This window comes from Nelumbo lutea, chromosome 1, assembly GCF_056320005.1.
Source record: "Nelumbo lutea isolate HS-2025 chromosome 1, American lotus-T2T, whole genome shotgun sequence".
NCBI classification, from domain to species: domain Eukaryota; kingdom Viridiplantae; phylum Streptophyta; class Magnoliopsida; order Proteales; family Nelumbonaceae; genus Nelumbo; species Nelumbo lutea.
In genome coordinates, this window is record NC_142684.1 from 205,692,737 (window position 1) to 205,706,757 (window position 14,021).

General features: G+C 38.7%; 1 protein-coding gene across 1 annotated transcript; it reads left to right on the forward strand.

The window, feature by feature from the left end:
* The first annotated feature begins 11,128 nt into the window (after positions 1–11,128).
* LOC148880553 (stellacyanin-like) lies at positions 11,129–12,646 on the forward strand. The gene is made up of 2 exons (XM_088942069.1): positions 11,129–11,294; positions 12,014–12,646. Exons 1-2 carry the CDS (start codon positions 11,129–11,131, stop codon positions 12,415–12,417), a joined length of 570 nt encoding a protein of 189 aa, XP_088798195.1. The 3' UTR covers positions 12,418–12,646.
* Positions 12,647–14,021: the final 1,375 nt, after the last annotated feature.

Sequence of the window (14,021 nt, forward strand, 5' to 3'; positions counted from 1 at the left end):
GTAACAGAGGGAGATGGTCCCGACCACGTTACGGACCGAGCTTGGGTGAAACTGGTCTATCATAACGTTGAAGTGTTTTAGGACCTCCACTATGAGTGGGTGGAAGGGAAGGCGCAGCCCAGCTATGAGCTGGTCTTGGAAGATCACGACGTCATCAGGGTTGTGCTCGCATGGGAAGTTCCCCGCGGGTAAACAGTAGGTGTACTCCCTAGGCAAGTTATACTGCTGAATGAGTTGGCGGAGCCTCTCCAGGGTCATGGTGGAGGGTCCAAACCTGTTCGGCATCTGATCCCGGTGAGAGGTGGATGCCTGATTACCCAAGGCCACCTGCGCCTTGTTACCCGAGGCCTCCCGCACCTCGGGAGACTGGGCTCTGGTAGGGTTACTCTGAGCCGAAGTACCCACCCCGAGCACCTCGGGCTCGTCTAATAGGCTATCAAAGGAAGACATAACTGAAACTGAAGAAGAGCTAGGGTGACTTACCAAAGAGAAATAGACCAGACTGGGAGAGGACCGACCCGAGCTGGAGGCTTTGGACACGAGCTTAAAACTACAACTGAAGATTTGTGGCGAAGGAAAATGGCCAGGACCCCAACTATTTATAGCCACTATACGCAGGCATCAACGGTTGAGATCAAAACAATCTGACGGTCCTTATGAAAACTGACTATGCGACCTTCGAGGCGAAATTGGTTTAGCGTGTTTTTTGACATCCGCGGAGTCTATAACTCGGGTGACGTCTGCGCGTAGACTGTACGCGACCCGAGCTATGCCTGGCAGTACCGAGCAGAAAACAGGTCCAACCTATGAGCTGGCAGGCAAGAACGTTTGGACTCCAAGCCAAATCCACCCGGCAGACTGCAGACTCCCCGTGCTAGGTCAATACCCCTAGCACGGGGAGTGGGGGCAATTGATGTAGGGCGATTTGGCCCGACCTTGTAGCACAAGGACACGTGGACATGACCTGGCATAAGTGACAATTCAGCGTAACAGCCTGGCCACTACTCGGTGTAGTGGGCTCGCCGAGGCCCGACCAAACGACTCGGCGGGTGTGACAGCTTGTCGAGTAGCAAGGCCCAGTTCACCCCAAGCTTAAAGGCGGAGCTCCCCAAGCTTCACCGTGCAAGGGGACCCGAGCTCCTCCTAAGGGGCCCCGAGCTCTCCCTTCCTAAGAAGGGAGCACCCCGACTTTTGGCTAAGTGTCTCAAGGGAGAAATACCTCGAGGCAGCACCATTGAGACTCCTGTTCGAACTTGCTTAAGGCTCGCCTCCAGTGTGGGCACCTCGGTGTACCTCGACACCTCGGTGCAAGGCAAATCTGCCCTAGGTGGTTCGGTGTACGGTAGCTCAGCAGACTGCCGGGAGATCTACCTGACATCCCTATCCGCTGTCTCTGAAAAGCATGGTATGCCTGTCGAGTCCGTACCTTGCAGTAGCAGCCTGTAGCAACAGCCTGCACCTGCCACCCCTGCCCTGGCGGTAACGGCTAGGGCAGTGGCGGTTACGCCTGATGTGACCGAGCTCTGGTATAAAAGGACCTCAACCCTCACGAAGCTAAGGTATTGAAGCTAGCATTTTCAGCACTCTTTAACTCTCTGTGTCTTCTTTGAGTTTTCCTCAGAGTTCTAACTTAGCCACCGGAGTGTTCCCCCCGGGAAAGCTCCCTAGAAACCCTTCACCTTCTTCTTCCTCTCAGGTGCCATCCATCACTGCTAGGAGCCAACTCTCAGCCATCTAGGAGTGCCCAGATTGTGCTGCATCACTTTCATTGCAGGAAATAAGGCCATTACAAGAGTGAGTGTCGAAAACTCTAGAGAGACAACAAGAAATAAAGGAAATTAAAAAAAAAATAGGAAAATGACACCACTACAATTACAAGTGGAGATATTATTGTTCTCACAGGTTGTGAAGAGTCGTGCATTAATTTCGCATGTCATGACACAGATTGGATTGTTGATATAGGTGCTTCCTATCATGTTACTTCTCACAAGGAATATTTCATCTCTTACAGTACATGTGATTTTGGTGTTGTGAGAATGTGAAACAATGGAACTTCAAAAATTATGGGGATGGGTGGTATTTACCTTGAGACTGACATAGGTTGTAAATTAGTTCTCAAGGAGTCAGACATGTTCTAGATCTTCGCTTAAATCTGATTTCAACTGGAAATCCTAATGAAAAAGCTTTAATATTCAATTTGGTAATGGAAAATGAAAACTATCTAAGGGGTCTCTAGTGGTAGCCAAAGGCAACAAGTTTTGCACTTTCTACCGTACATAGGGACGTGTTTGCAAAGGTGAAATGAACATCATGGAAAAGGAAGTCTCTACCGAATTGTGGCATAGACAATTGGGTCACATGAGCGAGAAGGGAACACAAATTCTTGCCAAGAAAAATTTGTTAACTGGCATGAAAGGTATGCGTTTTAATACTTGCATTCGTTGCTTAGCTGGTAAACAAAATAGAGTTTCATTTCAAGACCCTCCTCCTCATAGAAAAAAAACATGTTTTAGAACTGATTCATTCTGCTGTTTGTGGGGCTATGAAAGTCAAAACTCTTGGTGGTGAATCTTACTTTGTTACTTTCATAGATGATGCTAGTAGAAAAGTATGGGGCTTATGCTTTGAAATCTAAAGACCAAGTACTAGATGTCTTTAAAATTTTTCATGCTATGGTTGAAAGAGAGACAGGTGGACCTCTCAAATGTATTCGTACTAACAATGGCGGTGAGTATGAAGGTCCATTTCAGAATTATTGTAAAAATAATGGCATTTGACATGGACAATCAGTCCCTAAGACCCCATAGCAAAATGGTGTAGCTAAGAGAATGAACCACACCATTTTAGAGAGAATTAGATGCATGCTATCACAAGAAAAGTTGTCAAGATGTTATTGGGGAGAAGCGATGCGTGCAACTGTGTACTGGATTAATTTTTCTTACATTCCTTTGAATGGTGATGTTGCTAAAAGGGTATGGATAGGAAAAGATATTTCCTATGATCATCTCAAGGTATTTGGTTGCAGGGTCTTTGTGCATATACCCAAGGATGAGTGGTCTAAACTTGATGACAAAATCAAATAGTGTGTTTTCTTGGGATATGCAGATGAAAAGTTTGGATATAGGCTATGGGATCCAGTGGGGAAGAAAATCATCAAAAGTAGAGATGTGGTATTTCTTGAAGACCAAACAATCAAAAACTTTGAAAAAATCGAGAAGCCTCAAATAGATGATGGTGAACTTGTAGACTTGGATCTAGTGTTTCCTCCCTTGGTGTACAGAAATGATAGGGGAAATGTGCAACAAGAAAATGTGAATTAAAAAAATAATGAAAATGTTCCTAATGAAGATGTCGACGGTGATGATGAACAGGGGGAGCAATTCCCTCAAGAGCTACCAATTGAGTTAAGAAAATCAATTAGGGAACATCAACCATCGAGAAAATATCCACCAAATGAGTACATAATGCTTTCAGATGCAAGTGAATCCAAAAGCTATCATGAGGCTCAAGAAAGAAATGTTCAAGGCTATGCAAGAGGAGATGGACTCTTTAAATAAGAATCATACCAATGATTTGGTGGAACTACCCAAGGGTAAAAAGGCACTCAAGAACAAATGGGTATATAGGTTGAAGCATGAAAATAGGAGCTCGCAACTAAGGTATAAGGAAAAATTGGTTGTGAAGGGATTTAGACAGAAAAAGGGCATTGATTTTGATAAAATTTTCTCTCCAATGGTAAAAATGTCATCAATACATATTGCATTGGGCTTGGTCGCAAGTATAAATTTGGAGGTTGAACAATTAGATGTCAAAATGGTTTTTCTTCATGGTGACTTGGAAGAAGACATTTACATGGAACAATCAAAAGGATTTGAAGTCAAAGGAAAAGAACAGATGGTTTGCAAGCTAAGGAAGAGTTTATATGGTTTGAAACAAGCTCTAAGGCAATGGTATCGAAAGTTTGAATCATTCATGACAGAGCATGGGTATGGTAAAACAACTTCAGATCATTGTGTTTTCACTAAATATTTTTCTAGTGATGATTTTATCATTCTTTTGTTATATGTTGATGACATATTGATTGTTGGGCAGGATAAGACAAATTTATAGGTTAAAGAAGCAATTAACCAAGTCTTTCTCCATGAAGGACTTAGGTCCAGCTCAACAAGTATTGGGTATGAAAATCTCACGTGATAAGAAATCCAAGAGATTGTGGTTGTCACAAGAAAGCTACATAGAAAAGGTGCTTAAGAAATTTTGCATGGATAAAGCAAAACCGGTTAGTACTCCATTGGCAAATCATTTTAATTTGTCTGGTGATCAAAGCCCAAAGAATGATAAAGAAATAGGATAAATGAAGAACATTCCCTATGCCTCTGCCATAGGAAGTCTCATGTATGCTATGGTTTGTACTAGGTTGGACATAACACATGCAGTTAGTGCAATTAGTAGATTTCTTGCCAATCCAAGCAAGAGCATTGGCTTGCAGTGAAATGGATCCTCAAGTATTTAAAAGGAACATCCAAAGTACGTTTATGTTTTGGTGGTGGTAAACCTATGCTTGAAGGGTTTACAAATGCTGATATGGCAGGTGATATTGACTTTAGAAAGTTTACATCAAGTTTCTAGTTTACTTTTGCTAGGGGAGCAGTGTCATGGCAGTCCAAGTTGCAAAAATGTGTAGCCTTGTCAACTATAGAGGTTAAATACGTAGTTGTCACAAAGGCCTGCAAAGAGATATTGTGGATGAAGAGGTTCTTAAATGAACTTGGTTTGAAGCAAGAAAGATTTACACTTCATTGTGATAGTCAGAGTGACATTCACTTGTGTAAGAATCCAAGTTCTCATTCTAAGTCTAAACATATTGATGTAAGGTATCACTGGATTCGGAATGTTCTTGAAAAAAATGAAGTACAACTTGAGAAGATTCACACTGACAAGAATGGGTCAGACATGATGATTAAGGCTTTATCGAAATAAAAGTTTGAATATTGTAGAAGCATTGCAGGTTTGGGCATGGTGCAACCCTCCTCATAAGTTGGGAAGAGGAGATTGTTGGGGTTCCCTTCTTATGAAGTGGGACCCACTAATGAAGGTAGAGAAAAGAAAAGAAGAAAAAAACAAAAAGAAATGAATGAAAAGTCTAAGACTTTTTGCACTGGCTTACAAGCCAATACGTCTTTAGCTAACCAACGAATTAGAGAGAGGTCACTCTCTACTCTCTCAACTTTAACAGCTCTGTAGAAAATATCAGAGAATAGAAAAGGGGTTTAGAGAAGGTTTTTGGGAAGAAGAAGAAGATTTACAAGAACTGAAAAGAAGAAGACAAATTCATTTTCAACATCTCCTCTTTCTTCCATTGTTGTGCTTCCACCTTTGGAAAGAGATTTTCTGTTTGTTATTTATTTTAATGATGTTTTCTGTTATTCGTATCCATGAGCTTTTTCGATGTTTATCATCTAGTTGTAACTAGATAGAAAAACATTGTATCCCATTACTATTGCTGATGGTGGATGATTTGGAATTTGGTCTCGTGGTTTTTACCCTTACATTGGGGGATTTTCCACATAAAAAGTTGGTGTCTACTATTGTTGTTTGCTTTGTTTTTGGTTATTTGTTTTATTATTATTGCATGCTTGATATTTGTGGTTAAGATCTCTATGATTTTTTTACAAGAAAAAAATATAAGGATTATTCCCAACATGAACCGTACACAACAAAAACCACCGTACACAACAAAAACCACCAGAGCTCTCTTTGTCGCCGTCGATGGAGGAAGGGTTCGATGGTAGTTTCAAGTTAACGCACGTTTGACCGTTAACATTTGAATAGTCAATGGGTCAAATCCAATTGCTAGTTTCACTCGTCTAGTGCACCGGTGGGTGCACAGAACGCGTACTCTTTAGAAACTGCTCCAGGTCGATGATTCGACCATCCAGTGGTCAGTTTCTGGGCTGAATGGTCCGACAATCCTTGGTCCATCAACTTCCAGTTCTAATGCAGCCAAATAATGCAGGTAGGAGCTAATATCAGTGTTGTAAAAACCAATCCAGACATCGAACCCAGAAGCGGAAATCTGCCTGGATGGTGAATGGTTTAACCGGATGGATTAATGAAATAGAATCATTCAAAACCTGCTCATAGAGTTGTTACTGGTTCAACCGCTTGGGTCAGCGATGGTTTCTAATGCAGCCAAATAATGCAGGGAGGAGCTAGTGTTAGTGTTGTAAAAACAAATCCAGACATCGAACCCAGAAGCGGAAAGCTGCCTGGATGGTGAACGATTTAACCGGATGGATTGTTGAAATAAAATCATTTAAAACCTGCTTATAGAGTTGTTACTGGTTCAACCGCTTGGGTCAGCGATGGCTTCTAATGCAGCCAAATAATGCAGGCAGGAGCTAATATCAGCGTTGTAAAACCCAATCCAGACATCGAACCAGGAAGCGGAAAGCTGCCTGGATGGTGAGTGGTTTAACCGGATGGATTATTGAAATAAAATCATTTAAAACCTGCTCACGGAGTTGTTACTGGTTCAACCGCTTGGGTCAGCGATGGCCGGATTGGAAACACAGAGATCAAAGACAAACTTTTAGTTAGCATATCCCATTAAGCAAATAGAGATCGCTTGGCGAGTTTTAGTACTTCAATTACGTAAGTGAAAATGACAGACAAACGACATTTCTGAGCAGATCAAGGAAACCCAAAACCCAATCACGAAAGCTTCTCCTTCTATAAATGTGGTAACAGAGGTGATGGTTTTCTGCCCATCAAAATCATGAATAGTGGCACCGAAGACTGCAAGCACTGTTAGGTAAGGTACCGAAAGGGAGCAACCGAGTAAGGCAGATCTAGGGATAACGTGGAAGAAAATGAGATAAAAACAAACCAAGCGGGTGATACATGTTTTCTTTGTGTTATTACTCATCAAAACTTAATAGGAGGGTTTTGATTAAGTCAAAGCCTTTCCAGTATCGTGTCTTTTCAATATTATAGGTTTTCACACAAGAATGGTAAATGCATGATTCAAAAGGGTGATAGGTATTCTTCAATTTTTTTTTTCTCGATAAAAATCTTTTTTTTTTTCAATTTAAACACAATATTACGAGTAGAGGGAATATGGCCTTTCATCTAATCTCAATATTAAGACCAAGGTTCAAAATATTAATACGTATCGGCGATATAGGTTGATGTGGATTGTTCTGAGGCCCTTCTGATATGACCCTACAGTGGGTGCATCAGGGATCTGACCGGTTCAGGGGGTGGAGGAGTCCTAAATCAGCCTCCTGAACAGGTTATAAAAAAAATAAAAACAACAAAAAGCAGTATCGATATGCCCCGTATCAATATTTTGAACCTTGATTAAGACTTTTAGTAGATTAAAAAATGATATATATTTTACAATGAATTCAAGCTGTAGAACCAATAATAATGCTCCACATAGGGCTGTAAACAGACCGAATCGGATTTGATAAGGTCATATTCGATCTGATCCGTCAAAAAATCCGACTGATTCAAATCCAATAAAGATTTATTGGATTTTCAAAAGCATGATTCGAATTTGAATGTATTATCAGATACCCGATTCGATTACAGTCATATTTATTTATATAATATAATAATATATTAAAATATATAATATTTTATAATTAAGAAATAGAATCGGCTAACAGATCAACTTTTCCGATCCTATTTATTAAGATCAGAAGGGATATCCAAATCTGCTCTCAACAAATCGTATCGTATCAATTCATTATAAAATAATTGGGACCCTAAGTGAGAGGGATTGAATATTTATGGGTCCCATATATTTTATAAGTGGTGTGGAGTATTGTTATTGCATTCAGCTAAACCTATGTCTATTACGATACAATCAACATCATCAAAATCCATATCCCGAATTTCGTGATCATACAATACAATCAACATCGTCAAGATCCATAGAGTTTGCTGCTCGAGACCAGCAGTGTAAGACAATACGTTATGATATTTTGAATCTTGTCTTAAGTAATTTATTTTTTCTTAAAAGGTTCTCTCATAATTAAATATATTTCTATTGTTTTCGCAATCTAAAAACAATGGAAACCCATCTCTTCCTTTTGTTTCTTTTGCCAAAAAAAAAAATAACAATAATACTTTTTGTTTGTTTTTTATTACTAGGAAATCCCATATCTTATATCAACGATAGATAAGCAAAATAAATAAATGGCAGACCCCAACTAAGATGGCAACTTGTTTCCAGATTTTGGACGTTTCTCAGACTTACAAAATCAGCTTAGTTTCCAAAACTTGAAATATAAAAAAAAAAAAAAAAGTCAGATCAAGCTACAAATGTTGCCTTCTAATTAAAGCTTGACGTTGTAATTTAATATATTGGATTAGATTATGCGAACTCTGAGTGTAAACACGAGGCCAGCTGGCAACATATGACCACAAAAATGGAACAAGGGAACTACAACTTATTGGGGGTGGTAGGAATCACAATTTGGTTTTAAAATTTCTCCATTTATACCAACTAACTAAAAATAGGGAAGTTGTTTAGCTTTGGGTTAGGGGAGCGTTGGGTACCTAAACAACTCATCCCTAAGCCTATGTTTGGTTTGAAGGAAAAAGTGGGGAAAGGAAAGGAAAGATAGAAAAATTCATACAAAGTTTATAAAGATTTCTCTTTCTTTCTTTTCTTTTCTTATTTTTACTTCAAACCAAATACAGCTTAAATGTATAGCTTAAATGTATGTATGTATGTGAGAGAGAAAGAGAGAGATGAGCAAAGTTTTAAGCGTAAAAAAGGCAGAATTTTGAGCAAAGAAGTATAGAAAAGGGTTTAAGAGGTAACAAGCAGCTGGTCTAGATGAAATGGGCCAAAAGATAATCAATTTGGGACATAACAAGCAACACTTAGTATTTAGAAGATTGGCCCAAGTATGGTTGGAAAGTGAGTGCTCTGGTCCTTGGGACTTGGGACTTGAGAGGATATGTTAGCAGTTAGCACATGTGATCAATGTTTTAAAAAACAATCATTCTGGCCACCGGTTTCTAGGTCGATGGCTCAACCGTCCGGTCTGAATGAATGACCTGTTTTAACAAAATTAATTAAAAAAATTTTAAAATGACCAAAATCGTTGAACAAGTCAATGATTTGACTGCTCGAATCAATAATCTATTGATCAATTCAGCGGTTTTTGGCCAAAGACTGAATTTAAAATAAAATGGAATCGATTGCCTGGACAGTTCCCGGTCCAACCGTCCAAGTCAACGGAAATTCGAAAACCATGCCTGTGATTGTAGGTGGATTTCAACCGTCTGATAGGCATAATTGTTAAGACCATCGTTAATCACTACATTATAATATTATTATCCTGGATAAAAAGGTGCAATATCTAGTGGGTCACATTTGGAGGTATCTCGACCCTCGAGCAGGAAGCACGTGGTTCGATCATAACCATCAGATCTCTTAAATATATTTGATCCATCTTTTGATATCTGATAGATTAGATATCCTCTCGGCTAGGTGACAATTTAAATGTATAAACCACCAACGATAACATATTGGACTTGGATCTATGTGTAAAAATATATCTTTGTATCCTGAACTTTGGTTGGGCCTCACAAGTAACATCAGCCCAGGATCAGGACCCTCCTTTTTATGGGTCCCATGTATTCACCTAATTAGATTTCAAATACCAAACACCACCTTGGTTGAATTATTTGTGGCAATTGATTTTTGGAGCAGAATAGGGGTAATGTTGGGCTCTTGAGCTGGAGAAGGTAACTGCCTACAACCACCTGTACCTTCTAACAGACAATTACACAACCACCCTACCAAAAGCCAGTATCTGCTGCTCACATGGCTGTGTATCACTTGCCGCGTAATCCATTACAAGTCAACACATTATTGTTCCATTTGTTGACATGTAGGCCTCATGGATACGTTACACTCATGCATTCACTCGTGATTGATTACGTAGCAAGCTATACACAGCCAAACGAGCAGCAGACGACTAGAAATGGCAACGGGGCGGGGATCATATTTCCCGTCCCCGATTCTATTTATGAAATTAACCCCATTTTTATCCTTGATTTCTATTGGGGATAGAATTTGTCTTCCATCTTCCATCCTTGATCTTCGATAGGGACGAATTTTCTGCTGGGACCCGAGTCCCCGATTCTTTTATATAATAATATTTATTTAAAAAATAAATTTATTTAAAATAAATAAAATTTTTAAATTATAAATAATTTTTTTAAAAATGTGTTGATATATAATATAAATAATATAATAATATATATACATACATATACATAATTGGGGTTGGGGCGGGACGAGGACCTCAATCCCTATCCCCAACCCCGATCATGGATTCCTATTAATCCTCGTCCCCGCCCCGCCAAAACAATCCCCATCCCCAACCCCATCAAGTCGAGAAAGTCAGGTCCCCGTTAGGGATGGGAAAAATTGACATCCCTAAGCAAATTCCAAGGGGCCAACTATGCATAGCAAAATTATAAATAAGGAAAAATCTATGATACCAGAAAGACATAATATCAGAAGAACTTCGATCAATCAAAGAACTCCCATCAATTGTGAAAAATATCATTGGATTCTGATTGATTACCTCTTTTATGATACCAATTGATTGTATCTAAGTTTTTCCTGTATCATATATATCTTTTTTGGTATTATAGTTAAACCCAATAAATAAACTTAAAAGTTGACAAATAAATAATGGGATGAATGCAAAAAGAAAATAAAAATCTAGTTCAAAGAACGCTTTTGCCCATGTAAATTTTGGTTATAAACAACGAAATGACCATGCAACGGATCCAGAAAGAAGATTTTAATGACAAGGATACGCAAAACAAGGACCGACAGAGATCCTAATAGAAGGGTAGAAGCCAATGCTGGTCATGAAGTTAGGCCATCTGCTCTTATGGCTGCATTTGGCATTCCTTATTTTAAGGATTTGTCTGCTTTTTGTAGTTAAACATTGAGTGTTCATAGAAACATTTTAATTACAAAAAGGAAAAAGGAGATAAATACTTAAAATAAGGAATGCCAAATACAACCTTATATATCACAGCCCAGCACCAGAACTTGCGTCTGAGTTTGCTCTCTTTCTCTTCATTAATGGCTTATAAGCTTCCCCTGCTTTGTGATCTCGTTATTCTTCTAAGCGTTGGCCTTACATGCAATGCAACTCAGTACGTAGTTGGGGATATCGCTGGTTGGGATTTAAGCGCTGATCTTGATACATGGGCCCAAGACAAAACCTTCTATGTGGGAGATGTTCTATGTAAGTAAACCTGAAAACTTACTCTACAATCAATATCTATCACCCTTATGTTATCTTGTATATGGGATACAAGTGCATCATACACCACACATCTAGAATATTGTATGAATTCATAACGGATTTATATTGGGTTGGATTGGATCTGATCCATCCATAACAGATTTATATTGGATTGGGTTGGATTGAACCAATATCCGGTCTATTGAAAGAAGATAAGAAAACAAGTGTCAATGGACCAGGTTTGGGTTGTCCGGACAATGAATTGGACTAGTCCAAAATGGTCTACAGTATATATTGAATTGGATTGGACCTGGTCCATCTGTAATGGACTCAAATTGGACTAAATCCAGTCCAATTGACACCCCCTAGCATGGTTTTTAAAATCGGACCAGACCGGACGGTCGGACTAGAAAAACTGGGAACCGATCCGTTTTTTCCCAAACCTGCTTTTTTCTCCAAAACCGTTGATTTTGGTCAGCAAACCGCTGAACTGGCTGGTTAACTGTTCGAACCATCTGAACTGTTCGAACGATTTTGACCATTTTTCAAAATTCTTTTAACTTTTTTGTCAGAATAGGCCAGCCGTTCAGATCGAATGGTTGGACGGTTCGCATCGGTAATCAACCCCTGACCGGATCGGTTTTAAAAACCATCCCCCCTAGTGGTATCTGATGCACTTATCCATTGATGGGGCTCTATAACTTGTGTTTGTTGCTCAGTGTTCCAGTACTCATACTACCACAGTGTGGTTGAGGTGAACAAAGAAGATTTCAGTGGATGTAATGTGACCAATATGCTTCAAACGAGTAGCAACGGCAACACTAGTTTTGTATTGACCAGCCCAGGAGAGAGATTCTTTGTCTGTGGAAACAAATTATATTGCCTCGGAGGGATGAAGCTTCAGGTTAACGTGCTTGAGAATCAGGCGGCCTCAGCAGTGGCTAAGGCACCTCAGGCCTCAGCGTTGGAACCAGGAGCTACCTCTACTCTTCCGCATCCCTCATCCAAGATCGACAACTCTTTACCCACTTTTCCTACTTCAGCTGGATCGTCACTTCATGGTGAAAAGGGTGCCCTTATTATAGCTTTTCTTAGTTACGTGGGAACTCACTTCTGCCATTAATGGTGATTAAATTGATCAGAAAAGAATCAGTATCTACCATTGCAAATTTGGAATCACTGATTCAATAGTCCAGTTATCCGAATAATTCTGAGTTTCAAGTTTTTGGGGTTGTTGCTAACACTATTATACAAGATACTGTCCGACCATTATTAATAATTGGGGAAGTGGCACTGGCAGGGACAAGGACAACTTTGATTGTCCATTTGTCGAGAGGGGATTTGGATCTCAGTATTTTGCAATCGTGTATTGGGAATATTTCTGTATTTGTATGTTTTATTCATAGAAAATGTTTTCGAACCGGGAAAGACTGTGAGGATGGTGTAAAGGTGGTTCTGTGAGGATTAAATTCGAATTTTCATTTGTCTTATCGAACAGATAGTATTAGGGATGTTCATTATACATTCAAACCATAAAGCCAAACTGAATTTGCAGTTTGGTTCGGTTTGATAGTTTTTTAAATTCAGTTTATGGTTTCGGGTTGATTTATTAGATTTCATAATCCAAATCAAACTGTAAATTGTAAATCGAAATTATATAATATACATAATATGAATATATGATGTATAAATATTATATATAATATAATATATGTAAATTGAATACATAAAATTATAAATATATAATAAACTCTTTATTTTATAATAAAATAATAAAATAAAAGGTTTAACTTTTAACTTTTAAGGAAGCTATTTAGATTTTCTAATTAGATTAAAACCCACCATTTATGTGCGGACACAAATCATGTTGGAACGTGAAACAATTTTTTTGTTGTGAGAATATCTGGCCCCTGAGTGGGATCCCTTTAACCTGATACTTTTGTACAGTTGGGTCTTGCAATAATGGATAAGGACCATTTCTGTTAATTTGCTACATATGGTCCAAAAGAGGGACATACAGGTGACTTGTCCATGTGGGACACTTGCAGGGTGAAAAATCGAGCCAGGATAGGTCGGGTAGAGGTCGGCTCTAGCCCTACCCGAACTGTTGAATCTTCAAACCTGATACGTTAACCCAAACCGAATTTCATCCAATTGTATTTGGGCTAACCCGGCCCATTTTGTATCTTTAAATTCACCATAAAAGTTAGAAAAGTCATGATTCACATTAGATTCGGCCTTTTATAAGTGGATAGTTCTAAAGCCATAAATTTAGAACATGAATTTTAATAAGAGTTCAATTACGTACGGTGCATTCATTAATATTGGCCATACGTTAATTTAGATCTCAATCAATCATGTTAAACTTTGTTTATCATTTACTAATTTATATTTCATAATTAAAATGTATTTTCGCGTTTAATAAGATATACTTATCATATATTTTACCTTTTTATTGGTTCACATTTCAACCATAGATTTTGTCGTTTAATATTGAAATAGTTTTATTTTTCAGAAAATTGATGAAAATAAAGGAAAAATATAACAAAAATAAAATAAAATAGATTATGAGGCGGTCCACATGCCTCGCACATGGAGGTCTTCACTAACTGCTGATAAGGTAGGCTGTATTTATTACAATAACTCATCAAATAATTGATTTTCTTTCAAATCAATTTGTGACTGGTTGGTCCAGTGAAGTCAACCGGTCAACTCCATAATTTCTTT

Coding starts and splice junctions, on each gene's coding strand:
- LOC148880553 (XM_088942069.1), top strand. CDS start 11,129: ATGGCTTATAAGCTTCCCCTGCTTTGTGATCTCGTTATTCTTCTAAGC. Junction 11,295..12,013: donor CTATGTGGGAGATGTTCTAT/GTAAGTAAACCT, acceptor TTTGTTGCTCAG/TGTTCCAGTACTCATACTAC.